The sequence below is a fragment of the Stegodyphus dumicola genome, chromosome 6 (genome assembly GCF_044657685.1).
Source record: "Stegodyphus dumicola isolate Sdum_Otavi_A_Nest chromosome 6, ASM4465768v1".
NCBI lineage: Eukaryota > Metazoa > Arthropoda > Arachnida > Araneae > Eresidae > Stegodyphus > Stegodyphus dumicola.
The window spans coordinates 85,618,444-85,642,102 of record NC_140773.1 but is presented as its reverse complement, the minus strand read 5'-3'; the positions used below and the strand labels follow the sequence as shown (position 1 = coordinate 85,642,102).

Below are 23,659 nucleotides of genomic sequence, written 5' to 3'. Positions count from 1 at the left end.
CTGTTTCAGTATTTTTCATATGAATCAGTATAATTTTTTTGTTCATTGATGCTAAATTGTAATTTTATTTACGAGCCGTATTTGTGAAATAACGAAGACTATGTGTCCTTTTTTGTATTATTGTGATACAGTTTAATTGCATATTTATTTAAATTTTGTGGTTTATATTTGCCATAAAAACTTGCTGTAATTTAACATTGCTAGGGCATAACATATAAAACTTGCCGCATTTCAAAGAGAAGATGGTGTTTTGATATTTCTCTATTTTGCGGTAGTAAAAAAATGCAGTGATTTTTCACTCAATATATCCTATTATTATAGCAAAGAAAGAAATTAGTTAAAAAAATATATTCCTTTTGGATGTTAGTATTTTGTTCTTTATTATAAAAAAAATATTTTGTATGTGATAATTTTGTACATTTTTTAATGGCTTTGCTGGTTTCTTGAACGATAAAACATTTTGAAACTTTACTGATATAATTTATATTCTGAAAATAAATTATACTAAAGACTCATGTTTCATTTTTGAAAATGACTTATTTCTTTTTCCATCATATATACTGGCTTCCAAAAGTTAATCATGAAATGCAAATTAGCTATATTTAAAAGCGCAGTTGAAAGATCACAAAATTGAATGACTGAAAATCATTGTGGATGCAAATGGAAAGTATGCAAATCTTTATAATGTTAGGGCTAGTCATTGTCAATTGTTCAAGCATATGATAATTAGGCAATCATTAAAAATGCTAGCATTCTGAAGGTTTTGAGGAGTTCAATTTAAATGCTGATACAAAAACATATACTGCTGTCATCGAATAATTTTTTATGCTTTAATGTTTGTGTGGCTGAAAGAATACAATTGGCAGATAATAGGTGCTAGCAAAAGCAGGACAGTTAATCAAAGATGTTGCTGTCTTTTTTGGGATTGATTCTTTAGTAATTTCTTGAATATGAAAACAATTTCAACAAGTCAATTGGTTGTTTAGAAACCTGTGCCTGGTTGACAAAGGTTTACCATCCTTAGTAAAGATCAATTATATTCCTACAGAAGCCAAGCAGAATTGATGAGTGCTGTTACATCTATGGTTTTTCAGCATCATTAGGCAAGACAGTGTTTATGAATGCTGTGCACCAAAAGCTTCACATGAAGAATTTGTATTCCTGAGAATGAAGTATTTGCGTTTCACTAACTGCTTAATCTAGAGCGACAAGATTAAAATGGCGTTGTTAACATCTCTTTGGACCGTATCAAATTGGTTCAAAGTCCTGTTAATGGACAAATTCAAATTTGCCCAGAAATCAGATGCTAATCAATAAGGTGTATAAAGAGAACAAAGGTGAAAAGACTCAGGCTGAAAAAATTCAGATAAAATTCTGATAAATTCAGATTTATTAAAAATTCAGATATTCAGAAATGGCTGTGCATGTAGCTTCATATCTTTAAAGATGGTTTTGTGATGTCTACTCGGTATCAGGATGAAGGTCTATATCCCATTGTGAAGCTCATTTTATCTCTATGAATGAATATGCTCATGTCGTTAAGAGAGTTGAGGGCATTTCTCTTAACCTCAACTCTCGTTAAGAGAGTGGCTGCCATGTCCCTTTGATCTTAATCCCATTGAAGATATTTGGAATGCCCTCAGATGTGCTATCTCTGAACATTTACTTCCTCAGATTCATAATGCACATTTGTTGCCTTATCTTTGTAAATCTTATCTCTAAATAAAGCTTTGATAAACTTATTTTTGCTAATTTTATTTATCAAAGCTTTATTTTTTCCATTTTTACCATTGCATGCTTAACTTTTGGAAGCTAATGTATGTGATGAAGCAAAGATATGAGTATTAACTGAATTATTATGTTGAATAAAATTTAATTGCATTTAAATGAAGTAATACTGATATCAGTATCCAGCCTTTACAAAGTAAATAAATTATATTTGAATTGGCTTTGAAATTTTATTTAAGGAGTTTAAAATATGTACAGGGTATATCAGTACAATGGTGATACTTTCAGAAGAGACAAGAGTACATCTAGATGATGGGAAATCTCATAGCAATGCATGGTCGAAAATGCTTTCCTGTCGCGGTAGTGATGACACAAAACGCAAAAAAGGAAGGACACAAACAGTGAGACAAAACTTATTTTATTATGTTTAGTACAGCAGAAACTTCAAATAAGAACAAAAAGAACAATCGGCATTAAAGAAGGTTTTCGAAATTATAATGCAGGTCCTACTTCTCTGGTGCATGGAAGATCTGCATCACAAATGGAAGATGGATGACGGACGGTTTCTGCATCACAGTCCTGGTCGTGATTTCGAACATCTTCTTTAAGGATGATTGTTGTCTCTTTATTTTGTTTTTGTTGCACTCTGAATAATAAACATGTTTTCTCACTCTGTTTGTGTACTTTCTTTCTTGACTTTTATGTCGTCACTACCATGCCATGAAAGCATTTCTGATCGTGCATTTCTATGCGATTCCCATTGTCTAGGTGTACTCTATCTCTCCTGAAAGTTTGTCACCACTGTACTGATAAACCCTGTATTGTTATTTTATAAAGAAAATTACACATAGGTTTATTAAAATATTTAATTATTATTATTAAATTACACATAGGTTTGTTAAATTATACATAGGTCCCTCAGCATAAAAAAGTTGATATGATGTGCAATTTTTGGAAATAAAGTGCTTCATGTTTTTGTATATTATATGTACTGTTTGACTGAGCCTGATATAAGCAGATTGATTATTCATTAGGGAAGCTTCATTTCTGGCAATTGAACTAAAAATTTGTGATGTTAAAACTCGTATTATATTATTATTATAAACGTTATTGCTGTAATTTTTGCAGACTTCACCCTTCCTTCCCCATTTGAAAAAGTATCTAAATAATTTATGTTTTTTCCCTTGACGTGATAACATAACGTACAATAAGTGTATTTCTAACTCAGTAATATATGTACTTATCAAAAAAATATTTTTAAAATTATTATTTCATACTTTTCATTTTTTGTAAGTTTTTAGAGTGAACTAAATACAACTTTACTTTTATTTCTTTACATTCAAAGGTTACCTCCTGTCAAGGAAGGAAGGAAGGTGTGGTACTCCAGAAAAACCTCTTTCTGAGCTTGGAAATATATGCTATACATCTTACTGGGAATCTACTGTCATAGAGCATTTACTAAAAGTTGATAGAAGAAAGAAAATAACCGTTAAAAGCATGTATTCCCTTTATTGGATATACTAGATGCTGAGATTATTAAAAATTTAAAGTGTTATTTGACTTATGCTATGTTTATTTTCTCATTTTAGAATTCTTAATTATTAATATCAGTATTTCAGCTGATCTTAAAATAAATATGAGCCCATCAATTAGTGAGTGGATAAAATTTTTTAATTTCGATAGTTTGACCTAGATTCAAATAAATGCAAACAGGCTGGCAGTCTGATTATTTTCATGGTTTTTTCAATATGTAACAGTAGTGCAAGCTAGTATGTCATTTACAAAGGCTTTCCTGTTATTAGGAAAATAATTGTAATGTGCTTTGCCCTAATTAAATAATTATATACACCCACACACCATGTCCAGAAACAATTCTTCTCAGCATGTATTTATCTTTATCTTTCAAATTCCATTAATCTTTAATGAATCAAGTGATTTGAAAGTAATAAATGCACTTCTTAATAATTTAAATTTAAATTTTTAAATATATTTATATAGCATATGTATATAATTGTTTCAAAAGAATAAATTGAATTTAAATAAAAATTAAATTATTTAATTTTAAAAAAATTTATATACATAAAAAAGAAAATTTAAAGTTAAAATAATTAAAAAAATGTATAAACATATAAAAGATTTAATTTTCGAACTAATCTACAATATCATTTAAATTCAGATAGCAGACACGAATATACATATCACTGAAAAAGGAGCTAGACAAAATTTATGTAAACCAAAAAGAAACTAAAAAGAACTAATTCATTTATAAAAACAAATTAAATATACTTAAAAAATAATTACATATCTAGAAAATACTTAAATATAATATTATACTTAAAAATATAATTACATATCTAGAAAATACTTAAATACTACATAAAAAATACTTAAATAGTAAGTTTTAATTCTAACTTACCTACCATATTAGCGTTGGGGTCTGCAAAAGTATTTCCTAAGTGATGTAAGTGTGTTCTGCAAATTATAGATGGCGCTTATGTAAGTAAAGTTGAGTGCCATCTTTGTTTTGTTAAAAAAAATTTTTTAATTTTGTAAACTTTAATTTTAAAATATTTAAATAATATAAATATAGCAAAAATCAAGGAATATCCTAAAAGTATGTAATTAAATTTTAATTTTAACTGAGCAACTATATATGGTAGGGAGTTTAGTAGCTGAGCCAGTCAAGAGATGTAAGTTTGCTCTGCAAATATCATAAAAAGAGTGCAAATTGAAGTAAAGTAGAGTTAAGTGATTATCGTGAATTAATAAATGTAAACTAGTTTGTAATGTTAAATGTGTGTTGCAAAATTGTGTAAATAATGCAAATAACGTAAGTAAAAAATTTTTTAGTGAAATTGCAAATTAAAAAGTAATATTTAAAAGTAATTAAGTAAAACTAAAATGTTTAAAGTTTTTAAAAAATTTAATTTAAAAAATGTCTTAAAAAATTCCCCCAATTTTTTCAAGTAAAATTTAAATTTTGAAATGAATTCCTTAAAAAATTTTATTTAATAAATTGAATTACTTAAAATTTTTTTAATATATTAAAAGAAAATGTAAGTTAAAAAAGAAAATTCCCAGAAATTTCCTTGAAATTTTTCATAAATCTCCTAGAAATTTCCCAAAAATTCCTTAAAAAATGTTGATTAAAATTTACAGAAAGAAAATATTGAAAGTTTTAATAAACTTGATTCCAACTGGTATATCAAAACTTTACTAAATACTGGTTAAAGTCTGGAAAATTATAAGAAGATTAAAATCTTCACTCAATTCAGGCTATAATTGAGACTTTTGAAAAGAGTTGGCCCTTTATTAGTAAAAGGAAAGAATCCAGTATTGATTAAATATACATATTTACAAATTTATTTACAATAAAAATTTACAAGATAATTCCTTAATATCCTCCATTACCCTCCAGCTAAGGTGTAAGATAATGTTATCATACCATAAAGAGCCAAAAAATTATAAAGTAAAGTTAATGCCTGCCTTTTTAATATATAAATTAATAAATTTTGGTGGTACTTGGTTATCAACTTGAACATTAATTAGCTTTATTATTTCTTCCTTTAAATCTTCTATTTCAGTACATATGTTTTTTAATTCTGATTATTTGGCTATGACACATGTTTTCTATTACTTTTCTAGAGATATTAGAGTTCCAATTAATTAGTTTAATAGTATGAAAATGGAAATTCCTTCTTTTATCATATAATTTAATTTTGCTGTGTTTAATAATTAGCAGGTCTAGGTATTTAATAGTATCTTGATTTGTATTCGTTTTATTAAGTGTTAAACTATTTGGGTAAATTTTGAATTGCTCAAAAGCAGAATTATTATTGAAAGTTATAATATCATCTATGTATCTAAATGTATGTGCAAATAGCTTAAATTAATTCTTATTTAAACTTAAGCTGGAATTTATATTCATAAGTAAAAAGAAATAGGTTACAAATTTGTGTAGAACCGTTTGCTCCCATAGGAATTCCTCTCACTTGCTAAAATATCTTATTATTGAATTTAATGTAGTTATTAAATAATGCACAATTCAGATAAGTATTCCATCTTTCAATACAAAGGATGTCAAGTATGTCAGGAAAAAGTTGTGGGAGTTGCATTAAACTAGTAAAAATTTCTTCTAATGGTAGAGAAGTATAAAGTCATAGCAGTTAATGTTCTTGATTTCTAAACTTTTAAATCTGCTGAGAACTGGAGCAATATTATAAATAATCCAACTATAGTTGTGTTTTTTGTTAATGAGTTGTTGGATTAAATTATAGATTTTTTAAGTTTAATTGCAAATATGTAATCTATATTCTTTTTATAATTATTTGTACCATTAGCAATAAATCTAAATTTGAGTGTTGATTTATGAAATTTTGGGAGAGCATATAGATTGCTAATCTATTGTAGTTAGATGGTTGTGAAATTTGCAGTTTCTTATGAAATGCTTTTAGTTTTTTTGCAATAACATTTTCTTGTATATTGGTGAGTTTGTAAGTAATGGCATTATTCAGTTCAGTATTAATTAATGAGACATAAAAAAGTTTTCACATTATGCTAAAATTATTATTGGCTTTGTCAATTTTGGTTATTACGAACTTTTGTTTCAAATCTTGCAATAGAGGAATGAGAATAAATATTCCACAGTAAATTGCTATTAAATTTAATCCTTCGAATTCTTTGCTTGAATTCTTCTAATACTTTGTTTCCAAGCCATAAAGGTAGAATTTGGAATATTTAATTTGTAACTAGTTTTAACTATAAATTCGTCTAGATTTTTTACGAGACTTTTAAAACTGTGATGCTTGTTAAGTTTTAGTACTGGTCTAAATTTGGTACCTTTTTCCATTAAATTTCTTAAAAGTTGGTTTTGAACTATGGCTAAATTGCCTGTAATAATATGTTTGCCTGTAATAATTTGTTATCTTTGTATTGAAGCTCTTTGCAGTATCAGTGGGCTGTAGAAGCTAATTCATGGTGGTTAATTAGCAATTTACTAAGAGGTATTTGATACTTGAAAGCTGGTGAGATATGTACTTTAGCAGTTGGAAAAAGTTGTTGACTTTTTCTGAAAATTTTGCTAAACTGAATATGATCATAGTTTGGATGAAGGAAATTGATTGTGCAGTAATATTTATTGTATTTGTTATTTGTAGAGAATTTATAATTGCAAAAGTCAATAATAAGGTCTTTGATAATGTATAGAGCATATAAGTATCCTAATATGAGTGTAACGATCAGCCCCCCCCCCAAAAAAAAATATCTTGGTTAGAGATCAGGCTAAAAGCTAATGTAGAGATCAGGCCAAATAACAAGCCTGCTTTTGTAACTTTTATTTTTTCTTATGAAAATCCCAAAATGTGAATATTTGCATTAATTTAAAACATTTTTGTAATTGTAAAAGTATGTCCAAGGTCAACGGTTGTGAAAATAAAGGCCAGATAAAGACTGGTGGATATGGTATGTAGCATAAGTAGTATTTGAATATTATATAAGTAGAGGTATACGTGGGCAGGGCACCATAATTTCATTGTTAGTTGTACATGTATAGTTCCTCTGCACTTACTGTGCAGTTCCGCCCCAATTTTGAGGAAGGACACCTAAAGGAATAATCTGGTGGTTTTCTCACCAACCTCTCGAGAGGACTTTCAGCTGCCGCATATTTAGAATGCCCCCATGCTGAACAGATGCTGTATACTCACAAACATCCATTCCTTCCTTGGGACTCGAACCCAGGCCCAAGCATATTGTATACTGGTACTTTTATAAATCTAATAGCAAATTTATTCCATTTATAATTTTTGTAATGGTAAGAATCCTGAACAGAAACTGCAGAGCTGCAAATAGTGAATACTGAAAGTCAGCTTTTTTAGGTGTTTTAAATGAATTACAATTTTACATTGGGGAAATGTGAATGTTTAATAGTTGCACTACTATCTAAATGCAAACTGGAAATTCCATCTTGTATTCTTAAATGGTTAGCTGCTTATATGTGTAATAAACTGAAATGATAATCCAAGTGGAAGTATGGTCTTGATGGTGTATCATGTAATGAAACTTTTACTTAGCACCCAAAGAAAAGTTTTCATTTAGATTTTTGTCTAATAGTCAAGAATAACAGCATCTTTTCCATTTTGAATTATTTTGCATGCAAATATAAATAATATTTTCATTTTAAAGAAGGTTAATTTTTGTTTATAAATTTTTATTTTAGGTATATGTAAAGCTACTGGTATGACATTTTTTGATGTCGTGTCAACCTTATCATCCCTTAACATGCTCAAAAGAAGTGAAACTGGGAAGTAAGTATTAATGAGATAAACTTATTGGCATTTAAAACATCATTAGCAGAGCCTTCCAAAGTATTTGTACCATTATGCTACAATATATTGTGATCTGTGTTATCGTGGCAGTTGCTGCCATTCCATGAAACAATTTCACGTTTTCACAGATAGCCAGTTCTTAAATGGTATTGCCACTTGGCATAGGCCAAGATCTTTAATTTATCTTTTATATTTGTTTACTCTTAACAAATCAAATGATCTAAAAACGATAAATTGATTTTGTAATAATTTTAATGTTAATTTTAGTTTTATTTATATATATAGAGAGAGAGAGATAGCAGATGTAATTGATAATATATTTCCTCTTGGTGATAATGTACATTTGAAGCATTATTATGATCAATAGAAGGCTTTTCTAATGCATATATTATGTACTTCTGTACATAATTCTTAGCTATCTTCCTATTTAAATATTAATTTTTAAATTTTAAGTAGTTATTTGAAACATAAATTTATAAACAGTAGAATCTACTTGTTACAATATTAATTTGTAGTTAAGCCTGTTTCTGTAATTGCACTGGCATTCTTGCATGATCATCATGTGTAAACAAACATAGCTTGTTTTCTCAAGTGCCCATTCCAAGGCAGGTAACCTTCTCTATGCTTCACCATCTTCATATACTATATATTTTAGTTCTGTAAAATAATCAATGAGCCTCCTAATTCTGCTTTTTATATATTTAAGATATATTGTTCTTATATTGCTTAGAATTAAAATATATGCACCTTTTTTTATGCATGAAGTTAAGCAAAAAAATGCCTTTTCTTAGAGCCATCATTATATTTAACATCAAGATGTATGTATTTATTACTTCACAGTTTAGTACTTTTGTATTTCTTAGAATGCAATGTGTATCAAATAATACAGAATTTGAGCTTGAAATTAAAATATTTGTGTAAGTCAGAAGTAAATGGAGTCAAGTTAGAATATTTAGCAATGATTTATTTTGTTGGAATGCTGTTTACATTCCTGCTAGCATGGCTGTTGAAAAATGTTTATTTGTAGACTCACTGAAATAATCTCAGAGTCTCTGCAGAATTAAAAACAAAAAAGGCAGGGCCTATACATTAGAAAATAATTCTCAATACTAAATATACATTCAGTCAATCTAAAAATGAGACATTTTTCTTTTCTTTTCCCCCCCTGTATTTTGAGTAGAAAGGCTAAATCAGTGTAATATAGGTCATTTGATAGCCTGTGGGAATGAGCATTAATCAGCATAGTGAAAATAATTCAGTAATATAAAGTGTGATATGGAAATAAACTATGTCTCATATTAAAGATGACGTAGATCAGTGTTATTGTGTGTATGTATATATGTTATTTAATTTTTTATTATCATAGATATGTGATGCTAAGAAATGTGATTTGGTCATGACAAGCTATAAACCTTGTTGCAAACATAACTCACTAGTGGCTGTGACTTAGTTTTATTATTTTAATTTAAATAAATTTTAAACAGTATTTTTCATGGAGAATTTTCAGAGAAATTAGTGAGTCTAATGATTTTTCTGGTTGATGCTTCTGATTGTGAATCACTGATACTTTATTCAACTAGTTTGTTATAAAGCCTTAAGTACTCCTTCTTTTGCTTCTATCTTGACATTGATTTATGTTTCTTCAGTATGTCTTACTGTAATTTGAATCTTTCATCTTTTGATGTAATTAGGTTGCTGCTTTCGAACTCATCCTCTGAAGATCTTTTGTTCTTTTGATTTTGCTTAAATTGATTAATACTGCTTCTTTGCTTGCATTTTATTTACAAGTTAATGTGTTATACCAATGTAAAGGATCAGGTTTGAGCTCTTTAGTCATTGGACTCGACTTGCTTTAGCAGCAGCATAATTCTTTTGAAGAAAAATAGCTAAAACAGAGACGTATCCAGCTTTTTATTTATTTATATTAATTAATTCATTCATTTTTTAGTTGCCAGTACTTTCTAAACTTATTGCGACTAATATCTATATTTGTTATTCATTTAAGAAACTATTCCGGTGTTAATAAAGCAGAAAATTACATTTCTAGTTTTAACCCATCACACCAAATGTTACGAATGTAACATTTTTGTCAAACTGCTGAAACGTTGGCCTAGATGGATCATTTTAAAAATTTGCATCATCATAATTCCAGCTGTTTTGTTGCAGAGACTGAAAAGAGGTCGTCACATATGTGGCTTTCATATGTTAGGTCCTAAACTAGGAATAGATCTATGGTTAAATCTCCTTGGTTTTAAGTCCAGTTCCGGCTTTTTCAAATTGATTCGATTGCAAGTATAAAAGCTGTTTAACCTATAGTGACCACACATATTATTTTCACAAGTCACTTGATATCAAATTCAACAGTTATGTTTAATACCTCTGTTCAGAGCAGGGGCCTTTTTAGCTATAATTTTCAATGCATTTAAACATAATATTTTCAGTTTGATGATAAACTACAAGCTGGAGTAAGGTTCATTTTGAAATCATGGACTACACTATTTTTACCATAGAATTATATGAAAAAATATATATATGCAGGTTATACTTTGTGGCAGTTTCATAATTTTTTTTATCTTTCTGTGTTTTGGCAACTACTGCTATAGCCTTTGTATCTGGCTTCTTTTTATTATTATGTTTTAAGGAATGAGACATAGTGGATGTACTTCATTTGGTATCTCACTATGTTATTCAATCAAACTATAGTGTACAAATAGTATCTCCTTTTTCCTGAAAAGTAAAAACAAACTGCCATTTTATATTGCCAATGAAATTAAACAGATTTTTTTTTTAACATAGTATATGCGCATAACACAAGTCTAGCTTTTGAGGTGTTTTTTTCCCCTCACTGATTCACAAATTAAGCTGATACATTAAAAAAAAGGCATAGTTTAATCACATTTGTATGCTACAATACATTTTTAATATGATTTTAAACTGTTGCATTTTTAGGGAATTACAAAATGGTACTTAACATGCAACCTATGGTGCCATCACTGTTCTGTTAGAACAAATTTGAAAGAACAAGTCTTGGTCAGTTTTTAATGCCCTAAAATTCTGACCTCAAAGTAAGTGACTGCATTTAGCAATAAAAGATTTAAGCCAAATTTGAATGACAAGGAATGTTAGAGTTCGAAACAAGAAGCTCAACCTAACAGATGAATATTAAAAGCACTTTATGGTGATTTTCTAACTTTGGATTAACCAAGAGTAAGTGAACACGTTTTAGTAAGTTAGGTTCCTCTGATTATTGTTACAAGGCTGTCTTAGGCTGACTGATTCATGAAATTTAGTTGTTTTGACAGAGATATGAGTATTATTACAAAAGAAAATATTGTTCTTTCATAAGTTAAGATTAAATTAAAAAATAAATATGTAGAGTCATGGTTGATATCATCCACACCCTTTTAGTTTGGGCACCACTTGTAGAGTCATTAGGATTTTTTACAAGCAAGCAAGATGAAAAATTAGCAACAACCTTCGCCGTGAATCGAACCACAGACCTCTAGAATACCGGCCCAGCATGCAGAACCATTACACCACGAAGGCACGTTAGGGAAGTGGGAGAAATACCTTATAAATAAAGTTTTTATAAAATAAACTTTTATTTAAAATTCATAAAGTAATTAATGAACTAAAACTAGAAAGATAATTTATAAAATAATTTAATGGGAATGAGATTATATAATTCTCTTTATTAAAAGCCATCTACAATTTTATGTCATGAATAAGCATGGGTTGCTCTTGATAAATTAATGATGCTAATGTTTTATACTTTTTACAATGCAATTTGATTATAAGATTTTATTATTTAATCGCCCTCACTTATATTATTCCCAATATAAAATTATAGATAAATTTTGTGGAGAATTATTTAATCTCATGTTCCCATTAAATTATATAATATTTTTTTGCTTTTAAATCAATTATTATTTTATGAGTTTTAAATTAAAGCTATTTTTTAAAAAATTGTTTTGATCTTTTTAGTCATAACTTATTATCAAATTATTCAGTTGAAAAATCATTTTTCATTCATGAATAATCACTTTTTACTTCTTACGGTTCTGTTACTCCAAATCATTAAAAAGAAAAAGAGGGGGGAAAAAAAAAAACAGCTATTTTGGAAAAAAATCAGAGTATGTTAAAATCTCATATCAGCATCATTTAACATCTTAAGTGCTACATGACCCACCAGTGGACCATGGTAGTTTTGTTTTTGGGGCCTTGTGATCCACCATTGGGTCATAGCAAAGTTCTTGTTGTGGCCGTATGTACCACTGGTGTTTGACCTGTTCTGAAATTTTGAAAGTATTTATTTTATTTTCCTGCAAAATGGTGTTAAAAATATACGAATATGTGCTGAAGTGTTCTGGAAAGCACAAAATATTGTTCAAAAGTAAATAAAATTGGTAGAAAATAGCATGTTGCATCCTGTACATAATAAATAACCTGCAGTTATTTTTTTCTCAAACTTGTACTTAAGTTTGAGATTTGGAATGATCTAGTACAAATGTTAAATATATATTTTGATAGAAATATGATGTAAAGCTCTGATCAGAACCCAAATTATATGTGAAGATACATGAGTACAAACCATGTTATACAAGATGCTCGTAATTGAATGTCTAGCATATACATTAGCCTATACATGAATCAAATAATAAAAATTCCAGTTTTGAAAATAAGAGTTAATTATTTTCTGATAATGTTCTAAGTAATATTTCCTTTTTCTTTGAGAATTGATGATTGAAAAATATAGTACTATAATATTTTGTTGCACATTAAACATAAGATATTGAACTTTTTTTTGAATTTTTTACACCAATAAAATTACTGTGGCCCACTCATCCAATGTACTCTTATGCAGGTCAGCAGTCATTATGTTAAAAAAAAAATTTTTTTGGCCCTATCCTATTTGCAAACAGTAAAATTCTGAGATTTTTAGTTTATGTGTTAAACAAAGGTATGTGTAAAATATTATTTCATCATTAAATTAAAAAAAAAATTGCTTTATCTATTGTGTTGCCTTCATTAACCCCTTCGTGCCAACTGTCACGTCTACGTGCCAGCAACGAACATACTCACTTCCCGGCCGACACGCAGGCGTGCCAGAGGGTTTCCCAGTTCAGCCCCGACTGTCACGTATTTGTGCCAGTGTCCTGGAAAGTTTTAAAAACTATAATTTCTGCCACAAGATAGCGTTGTATGTCCATATGGTTTTAGATACATGTACATTAGACCTTCTACTCGAAATGAGAGAAGCATGACTCACATACACGCGTTTTTGATTATATAAACAAAAGGGGAAATAAATGTTTCCGAATGGCGTGATTTATGACTTCTCTTTAAATTCGCACGTGGTAGTTGTTTATTGTAAGTAGAGAAGTTTTATTTTCGCTAAAGCGTTGGGTATTTCGGTTTGCAGTTCAGTTCTTAGAAAATAATTAGATCTTGTTAGACAATTCTTTCTGTTTTTACCGTTGCAATGTCGAAGCGTCGAAAATGTTTAACAGAGCATGAAATAGCAGAAATGATGCAAAATATTTCAGATATTGATTCTGAAATTCTGATATTGATTCTGAAAGATTAACTGAAAGACATTTTCATAAACTTTGTTCAGAAGAGACTGATAAGAAAATGAGACAACGATGCTTTGTTTGTTCACATTCCCCAAAAAATCCTCCAAAACGGTAAATGAGTTAATACGAGTGCAAGGAATGTAACGTAGGACTGTGTGTAGATCCCTGTTTTCAAATTTTTCATACGAAAAGAGAATTTTAAGTAATATATTTAGTTTTCAGATGTATAATGTTAAAAGTCATAAAATGGTGAGTAATGAAAGTAAAGTGTGTAAAATATGCATTTAAACTAGAAATAAGGTAATTAAAGTATATATAAAAATATCTATAAAGCATAAGCCGTTTAAATACTCTATAGAGCATTATTAAACACTGCGTTGATACTTCAGAAATTTCATGGATTTAGGCTTAATAGCAAAAAAGCCCCCGGCCCTGGACAAACGCTCGCGTAAGACACTGCCGGCCTCAGCGGTAAGCGCGCGTTTGCGCTACCCGGCGCGAAGGGTTTAAGAATCTATAAAGTAGTTTATTAATATTTTTTAATCTATCTATAAAGAAACAGTATTAATAAAATAGCAGAAGGCTTTTATAGTAAACTTAATTTCTTTACAAGTCATTCTTTCTAGCAAGTGGATGGAGATTAAATAAGTTAAACAAAATCAGTATTAGTATATCAGTACATGAAAGCAAAGGAAAGTTTGTGGTATGTAATGACATCATAATTTCAAAACTCTAAGTGAATCTTGTGACACAAAACAAAACAAAACAAAACAAAAAAACTACAATCCAGTTTTCCCTTCTGCTTTAAAATCTGCAGTATTTGGTTTTTTTCAGGGGTAGGTATAGAAAGTAACTCAACATATTTTGTCATTCTTGTTTAAATAAAGTAGAACAAAGAGCATGCTTTTATAATACTGTGAAAATTCCAAAACTTTCTAGCATATATATTTTTATATATTGAAATTTTAAAATCAGTCCATGAGATAGATAAAAAAAGCAATTTACAAAAATTTGCCAAAAAATCAGAAATTATATTAAAAATTTTATTCAAAAGATTTTTTTCACTATCCAATGGTTCAGTTAAGAAATCAGAAATTATATTACAAAATTCGTTTAAAAGATTTTTTTCCACTCTGTCTAGTGGCACAAACAGTAAAATTCGGAGATAGGAGATGTGTATGAAATATCATTTCAACATTAAATTATTATATACAGTCAAAAGTCGTTAATCCGGACTCGTCGGGACTTCAGCGATTCCGGATTATAGATCATCAGTTTAAATATCTTAAGATGGCATGCAGAAATTTTAAAATTAAAAATATGAAACCGTAATTTATGAAATAAAGAACAATTATGATCTAAAGGGTATCAAAATTTACAAAAAAAAAGCTTAATGTTTATTTGTTTACTTTATTAAACATTTCTTTTAATGTAAGTTGCTTCGTTTTATGTGATAATACTTTCTCTTTAATTCTATAAACAGACATAATTTCTTGTTCAGTTACAAAGTTCCGCTGTTCAAGTCCCGTAATTGCTGTGCCGAGAATACCGACTAACTTGTCAATCGAAATTTTTTCGTTTTCACTAACCCCTCTGTCATCTTCTTCATGTCTTTATCCATTTTTTGCAGCAATTCTACTTTTTGTTTGATGGACATCGAAACATACTTTCGTTTTGTAGATCCTTTGGCAGCTCCAGCATCGGAAATTCTATTTGACATAATCGAAAGTTCAAGTTTACTTTTATAAAATTGCTCTTACAGTCCGCAAAAAATAATAAGCCGCATCCAATTCGAAGATTAAGGAACAACGCAATCATCAACATTAACTGAAATAGATAGTTTTAACTTAAACCGTCCGTTATACATGAAACGCGCACGCGAAAACGTATTGTGCACTTGCGCACATGCATATGCGCAGTCATAAATGTTTTACGCGCACGCGTAAACGCCTATACGCATGTGTCAACGCGGTGCATGCGCATAAAGTTTTTAGCTTGAGGTCCGGGTTATAGATCATTCCGAATTAACGACTTTTGACTGTATTAATTCAATTTTTATACTAATATATATAAATTGAATTTTGAAAAAATTCTTATCATTGTATTGTCATTTATAAAGAATGTGTGTACAAAATTTAAGTTTGATAGCTTATCAGGAAGCAGTTTGAAAATCAGTGACAAATTTCTTATAGCAACAAATACTACGAGTTAGCTAAATAAAAGCTTATAAAAACAGGTCCATCCACTGTAGAAATTATAACTGAAGAATAATTTGATTCTTGGGGCTAAACTGAATGCTGAAGAATTAATGGATTTATATTGCTAATGTGGATAGCCCATGTCGTTCAGGCAGGAAAAACCTACAGTGATGAGGTGATTTAAGTTTGGTATTGACTGACTGAGCTGGGGGGAGGGAGGAAAAAAAAGCTGGTTCTGATGTCTGTTTTGTGGTAATTTTTTGCCATTGGTTGAAAATATCCTAATGGAAACTATTAATTCTGAGTACCTATTTCTGCTCTCTGTACAGCTTTAAATATATTTTTAAACACTTTTACTGGATTTAATGGTAATTTTTATCATTATAGACTTTCTGTGTCTGTTGATGAAGAATCTTTAAAATCATATTCTTTTGAAATGGCTAGAAAGAGATGTCGAAGAATTGAACTTGATCCTGGCTGCCTTTCTTGGGAACCACAGGTTAATAGTTTTATTTATTCATTTACACTTTAATAGCTTGCTCATTTGTTTTTTTTAGTAGTTATTTAATAGTTTATATGTGCAGTTAAACACTCCACAGAGAATGGGGTTTGTAACGAACCTCAGCCTATAAGCAAACGAATGAACTTTTTATTTCCATCTAATTTCCTATACACTTTGTATTAATGTATGTGGCTATTACAAACCTCCAAATGTATGATAATTGGATATAACCAACTCTATGTATACCTTTGACTTACTATATTTTTATAGTTTTAATATTTTTTTGCAAGATTTTTTGAGTTTTAGCTATAAAATAGTAACTCTTAAAGTGATCTGTGTTTAGGATGTTTGGATCCATATTCCTTTAAGGATTAAAAAAAAAAAAAATCCTCTTTCCAAGTTATTGTTTTTTAATATTTACTGCCTCATCTTTCTCTGTGCCTTCAAATGCTATGCAAAGTAGGTCAACACCTAGTTCTTGTAGAACCAGGACATATAAGAATATTTTAGGACACTAAAGATCTTGAATGGGTTCTCTGATTCTATTCAGATTCTGTAATTAAACTGTCAGAAGGAGCTCTCTGTTGAAGGCAGATGCTATGATGGAAATTATGCTGTTCAAGGAAAGAGGAAGCTGTGAATAGATACTTATGAAAATGTGCTTCGTCTTTTAAAGAATGAAAATTTTCAGTTCTTAACAGTTTATTTTGTTTCAGTATCCAAACTGCCATGACGATTGATTTCTTTAGATCTATTGCAAGATTTAACATATTCTTTATAAGGGCTACTTCACTTTTATTTTGCATTCCTAAATATCTTACAAGAAATTAATACATTCTTACTGGATAGGACAGATGAGTGATAATTTTTTTTTTCATTTTTCATATTTTCCAGAAGAATGAAACTTCACGTATCATTTTACCTAACACTGTACTTGCAAAATAGTTGGTAACTAAAATGCATTTGTGTGCCGAGTGGTAAACAAATAGCATTCTCTATTGAAGGTTAAAGGTCAAGCATTATTCGAAATTAGATTCTACAAACAACTAAATAAATATCTGTCCAGAATATAGTGTACTCCAAATCTACAGTTGGTATCATATGGAAAAAGAGACTGTATAACTTGTACTCAGTAATGAAGAAGCATTGCTGAAAAGATTCCCATTCAAAGAAGCTGTAATCTGAAATTTTCTAAACAAATGCTAATAATAAATATGTATTTTAGATAGATATGATAATTGGAGGGATGGCATAACTTTTATGCCAAGTAATTTGTTGTGTAAAATATAAACATATTGTTATGAATTTTGTATATGTGTAAATAATTGTAGTGAAATTATATGTAAAATTTTAGTATCGCTAATGTAATAAAACATGAAGTGGCTCAAAAATGCAAAGCTCCATAGGAAAAATGATTGCAGGGGCAGGTCATTTAACATATCTATCTATCTATATCGCAAAATTGGGAAGATAGCACCAAGCTGGCGAGGGTTTTTGCAACTAATTTTCATCACCAAATTTGGCAAGAAATCGCCAAACTTGGCAACTGTTGGGCAAAATTTTGGTCCAGTCCTGGTATATTTTAAATGTACAGGGATACTATAAATGTTTAAAATGGCCCAAATGCCCTATGTAACTGTATATGCCTTCCATGAATTTTGAAAAATGGAAGGTACTGTTAATTTTTTAGTGGCTGAAAAAAACTACATAAAGCCGGAGAGAACATTAGTTCACAGTTAACTTCAGCATATTGAGAGATCTCTGTGAGAGCTTAGATGCATTTTTTGTTGTATTTAAAATTCTTGGTAATTTGTAGTAGTAACTGCCGATTGTGCTGTGAGAAGATCTATACGCGTACTTTTGTGAAAAGTTCCTGGACTGTAAAGTGTTTCTTTCTCATCATTTATTTGTGTATTCAATCCATTATCAACCTGTATGCACGCAACAGTATGTTGAAACTGAAAAACAACAAAAACAAATTAATAATTAGTTTGCCAGTAATATAATTTTTTTAAAATTTGGAGTTATTATTCATTTCTTTAGGAAGTTGTGATAATACTAATTAGTCATTTTTCTGATTCATCAAGAATTTTTTACTTTGTGTTGCAGAGACATTAGGTTATTTTGAAGTAGAAGACTTGAAAAATTAGTAGTGCCCTCACCAGGTCGAGTCCCGGACCTCTCGAATATGTGCCAAGCGTGCTGACCGTTGCATCACGAAGGCATGCCAAAAGGAGGGAGAAAATACCTTATAGTGTTTTAAGATGATCCTTTTTTTTTTTTTTCCTTATCAGACTGAATATAGTAAACCAAATTTTCATTCCCTTGAAGTTTGTTATTGTGGGGTTAAGCTGTATATATAAATTAAATTTTTGTAGTTACTAAGTAACCGTTATTGTGTAGCTTGTGAATGCTGTACAAAACTTATAATTTGTTTTGATAGATTTGAAAATGTCTAAAAGGGATGCCTGCAATTTTTTTTATTTATTTATTTATTTTATTTATTGCAGCGGAATTTCAAGAATGATAATTGTAAGAAATGCAAGAAGGAAGTATCCAAAGTTCGAGATAAAAAGAAACAGCTGCTGAGTGAGCGTGTGAAAACTAATAATAAAATGGAAAAAATATTTGTTGGAGGTGTGTGGTATTCGAAGGAAAAAATTAAATGTGAAACGTGTCTGCTCTCTCAGGAAAGGGAAAGAAGGAAACTATTAAAGCATAAGAATAAAAGGAAATTAACAGAAAAGCATATTGAATTAGATGCTATTTTAGGAGAACAGAAAAGGAAAAGAATGAAACTTTCTAGCATTCATAGCTCCCTTATGGATTCCAGTGATGATTCTGTAGATTATTTGAAATACACAAGTGCTAAAATCAAGAATTTGAAGCGAAAACTTTTGAAGAAACATAAGCTAAAAATGCAAAAAAGGTTTCAAGAACAAAAGCAAGAAACAGGTATGGTTTCGGTTATTAAGAAATTGTAACGGTAATTTAAACTAGATGTATTCTGCTTAAAGTACTATATTCATATATATATTCAATATAGTATTTTGGAATATTTATTCAAAATTTAAAAGTAGTATTCTATAAAGTGTAAAAATTTGAAGAATGTAAACCTCTGTAACTAAAGTTCCATAACTATTTCATGTATTTGGAACTACAACTTCTCTAATAATGCTTTTTTAAGAATGCTTCTAATAAAGTTTTTGTAATTCTGCACTAAAACGTTTTTCACAAAAATTACATGCTAATTTAAAATTTAAATTTAATCATGTGAATTCCTGAATTACTATATATTGGCCCTTGACTTTCACACATAATTGGTTCATGAAAATAAGTGCAAAAGTTGAATGATTGAAAACAGAGGGATGTTAAAAAAAAGGAACATTAAAACTTGTATTTTAAAATATTTATCAGTATACATAATTAAGTTAATGAGGTGGGTTGAAGAGCTTTCAGGTGTCTTTTTTATAAATTTGACAGAGTTAATTTTCATTCATATTTTTGATTTTCAAAATCTTGAGTATTTGATCAGCTCCCTCGCTTTTATAGTGTATTTCATTTAACACTTGTTCCTCAATTAAGTTTTCACTTGAAAGAAGTATTGAGTAAGATTGAAACGGCTTATTATCATTTTCGTTGTTGACATCCAAGATTAGTTCATTCATTAGGCAAACTATTTCATCTGTGATAGTTTCTGAAATTTCTTCAAAATTTATAAAATCACTCATCATTTGTGGACACAGTTCTTTCCAGAAACCTTTCATTGTTGATTCTTTTGTTTCAACCCACAGGTCTCCAGTATTGTTTATTGCAGTCCATATGTTATGGTTCTCCCAAAAATCTCTTAACCAAGGTTGTACAGTCCTTAAAAGTCCTTAAGTTTGATTTTTGGTCCTTAAAAGTCCTTAATTTCAGCCAAAATAGGCAGAAGGTCCTTAATTTTAATCATCTGAAATTTCTGTTTGTTTTTATGTCTGTCATTTTGAGTGTGAATTAGCATTTTGGAGAAATATTTTTGGCGATTCGCTGACAAATATGGTCTTTGAAAATATCTTTTGAATGGGTAAATGCGCTAATGGGTTATAATTTGTTCCTATTTCTAATACAAATACGGAATAGAGTTTCTGAGCAAGAAGTCAGACGTAAGCATTTCAAAATTATTTCATTTTTTCTGATGAAGAACATTTCGCTTTTGGGGATGTAAATTCTTTTATTTTCTTTTATTAAAAATGGTTCTAAATTTGGCAACTTATCAACATTTTAACGATTTTAAGATCAGTTTCTATAGAAATATTTTAATTCCAAAATCTGTGAATTTTTTATGACTTTTTTAGAACATTATAACGTTGATAAATTTCATAAAAATAATGTAATGAATTGTAATTATATTTAAGAAGTAACATTAAAGAAAGCATTTTTATTTTCCTCTGTCATATTATAAATTCCATTTTGGCCTTTTATACAATATTTTGAATCTGAAAAATAAGCAAGGTATAATGTTATAGCAGCGCAATTTATGAAACAGTTCTTAGCAATAGCAAAGTAGCTATGTAATTAATAAAGTTTGGTTTATTAGATTACGGCAAAGCACTCGAGGGCTATCTGCCTTAAGGGAGGGATGCCTCGTGAAGGACTTTTTAAGGGAAACTGGCTCGTATACACGTTACACATGGGGAAAACCACGAAAACACCCATGCAGACAGCCCGTTCGCGGGATTCGAACCTCGGACCGAACTACCAGTGTTCAGCGACGTTACTGCTCGGCCGCTGGTGGGCCCTGTAATTAATAAAAAATGTCTTTTTAATTTTTGCATGGTAAGAGTTTCCCCATGTAATTGTCTCAGAATATGCATCAGTTTTCTCTATAAAATTAATTTTACACTTTTTCTTCCATTTCCCCCCCCCCCTCAAAAATTTTCTGGCTTTTTGCTGTTATAGAATTGGTAGGGGTAATTTTTCTTTAGGATTTTAGACATTGCAGCTTGGAAAGTTTAGAAAGATTTGAAGGCAAGATTTATAAACCTACGATTCTAGAAGATTCCAGAAAAATGTGACAAAATGGAACATAATTAACTTTAATGTCTCCATGGTATTAACCTGTAGTTTCTTACTTTTTGGAGAATGTCTGGAAGAAAAATGAAAACATAATAGTTGAATGTTTTACTTTTGATACTAGATTTTTTTTTCTTAACATTTTTATCTTCCCTTTATTTTCTCAACTTTTCACTAGACACAAGCATGGAAAATATAAAGAATGCTTCTTATCTTATCATATGGACAAGCAAATTATAGAAAAGAAGTTTTTTATTAATAAAGAAATTGAAAACTGACAATTTAAAAGATTCATATAATATGTCTTAATGCATCATGCACAGGGTGGCACTATTCATTTTCCCATCTGATGCAATCTCTGTGGATAACAAATTCTGCTGCTTGGTGCCTTTCTAAATTCTGCCTCCAATGCCTCCTCTAAATTCTAAAAGTTTTGTAATTTCTAGATTTTGTTGCTCGGTGTGTCACTAAATTCTAAACATTTGCCACACCAGCTCTGTAACCAGACCTTACCATATATATTTCATATTTCTTCTGAATTTTCATATTACTGGAGAAATAAAATTAGCAGCTTTTCCTTTACATTCTAAATGCATTTAGTCTTTTTAGAATAACAGAAATCTTTAATTAAGTCCAGAAATCCTAAAATGAAAAGGAAACGTGGAAGAAAGAAACCGAATACATAAAGAGAAAGAAGATTATTCTTCAAAGATGTGTACAGTTACTGGGTTATGTAAATTACCCAGTTCTTTACAATTTCAGCATTTACTATAATTTCCCATTTCTATTTTCTCACCAGAATACAAATCACTTAGACAGTTTTTAAACTGAGGTTTTTGGAATGTAAGACAAGAGTGTGTTTCTGACCTCCACTTGTTCCTTTCAATAGTTCCTGCCAGCTCTTATAATTTGTAATTATTTGTCTTTGCATAACCGCTGCCGACATTTGAATTTGTTGTGATGATAGAGTTATTGAGCCAGCTTAAGATGAAATTAAATTGTATAGTCTTTGACCACTAGTCCATATTTTTAGCTTGAATTTTACTCTTATTTACATCACTACAAGCTGTAATTGACTTTGTTAGCATAAAAACATGCCTTTATATTCTAACTTCTTTTTAAATAAGAAGCTTATTTAAACCTGTGTGACTTTGTCGTTACTTTCAGATATAGCGATAATTTGCTTTGCATCAGTTGGGGGGGTTGTACTATTTAACTTTTACTAGCTCAAGTGAAACCCTTATAGGTACCTTGTGGAGAGGTTGGCAAGTTAAGAGATAAAGCATGCAGAAACTAGTGAGAACATTGGTTTGCATATTGAGACAAATCTCTAATTATTGTTAGGATAGATGCTTAAATAGAAGGAAATCAATATACACTAGCCAAAATGTTTGGGAAGGCTTCAAATTAAAATGATGGATAAATATGTTGAGTATTGTTACAAAACATAAATGTTTTGTAGCTTTTAATGTGCAATTATTCTGATATCATTTAAGAATCTATGTCATAAATTGCATGTATTTTAAACTGTGAAATTTTATTAGTTTTTGCTTGTAATAGGGCTTTTTTAACAAATATTGTTAAAAAATAAAATTTAATAGCGATCATGTAAATCCATAATGACTAAGGTTATATAATACCTAATTTAATTACTTGTAACTAACTGCTTATTCTTAAAAATTATCTCAGCTTATTAAAGCGAGTTATTGCCTTTCATTTAACCCTTACCGTGGTCACAAGATAAAACACAAATATGTAAAAATTCATCTAAACCTTATTCTTCGCATCTAGTGAGACTTAAAATAATGCAAAACAACTTATCACCTCTGGTGCTTTAGTGGATTGTTAGAACCGTAATGTATATTAACTGAGTTACAAGCCCTGGAACTCTACATGAAGCTATTGGGTTGGCAACTAAGTAATTGCGGATTTCACACATAGATTGCTTAAGTTGAATTTTTAGGGTTGCAGACGTAGTACAAATGTAAAACACATTTTGTTATTTGATAGTAGGCAATTCAGCTGTCAATCAGTAAAAAACGTTTTTTGATAGGTTGCGTAGTTTTCGTTTGGCGTTCGTTGAAAAATGGAAAATCAAAAGGAACATTTTCATCATATTTTGCTTTTTTATTTTTGCAAAGGGAAAAACACATCGCAAGCTCATAAAAAGTTATGTGCTGTTTATGGTGACGAAGCCTTAAAAGAACGGCAGTGTCAAAATTGGTTTGCCAAATTTTGTTCTGGTGAGTTTTCACTCAAAAATGAAACACGCTCTGG

At 29.7% G+C, this 23,659-nt stretch overlaps 1 protein-coding gene across 4 annotated transcripts in view; it reads left to right on the top strand.

The window, feature by feature from the left end:
- The window catches only part of LOC118198196 (uncharacterized), a 156,030-nt gene that overhangs the window by 105,865 nt on the left and 26,506 nt on the right, over nt 1–23,659 (top strand). For all 4 annotated transcript variants that reach the window (XM_085818631.1, XM_085818630.1, XM_085818629.1 and 1 more), the window contains 4 exons: nt 3,074–3,223; nt 7,943–8,030; nt 16,213–16,324; nt 18,838–19,282. In XM_085818631.1, the coding sequence (XP_085674757.1) occupies nt 3,074–3,223; nt 7,943–8,030; nt 16,213–16,324; nt 18,838–19,282 (795 nt within the window). The remainder of the gene's footprint in view (nt 1–3,073; nt 3,224–7,942; nt 8,031–16,212; nt 16,325–18,837; nt 19,283–23,659) is intronic.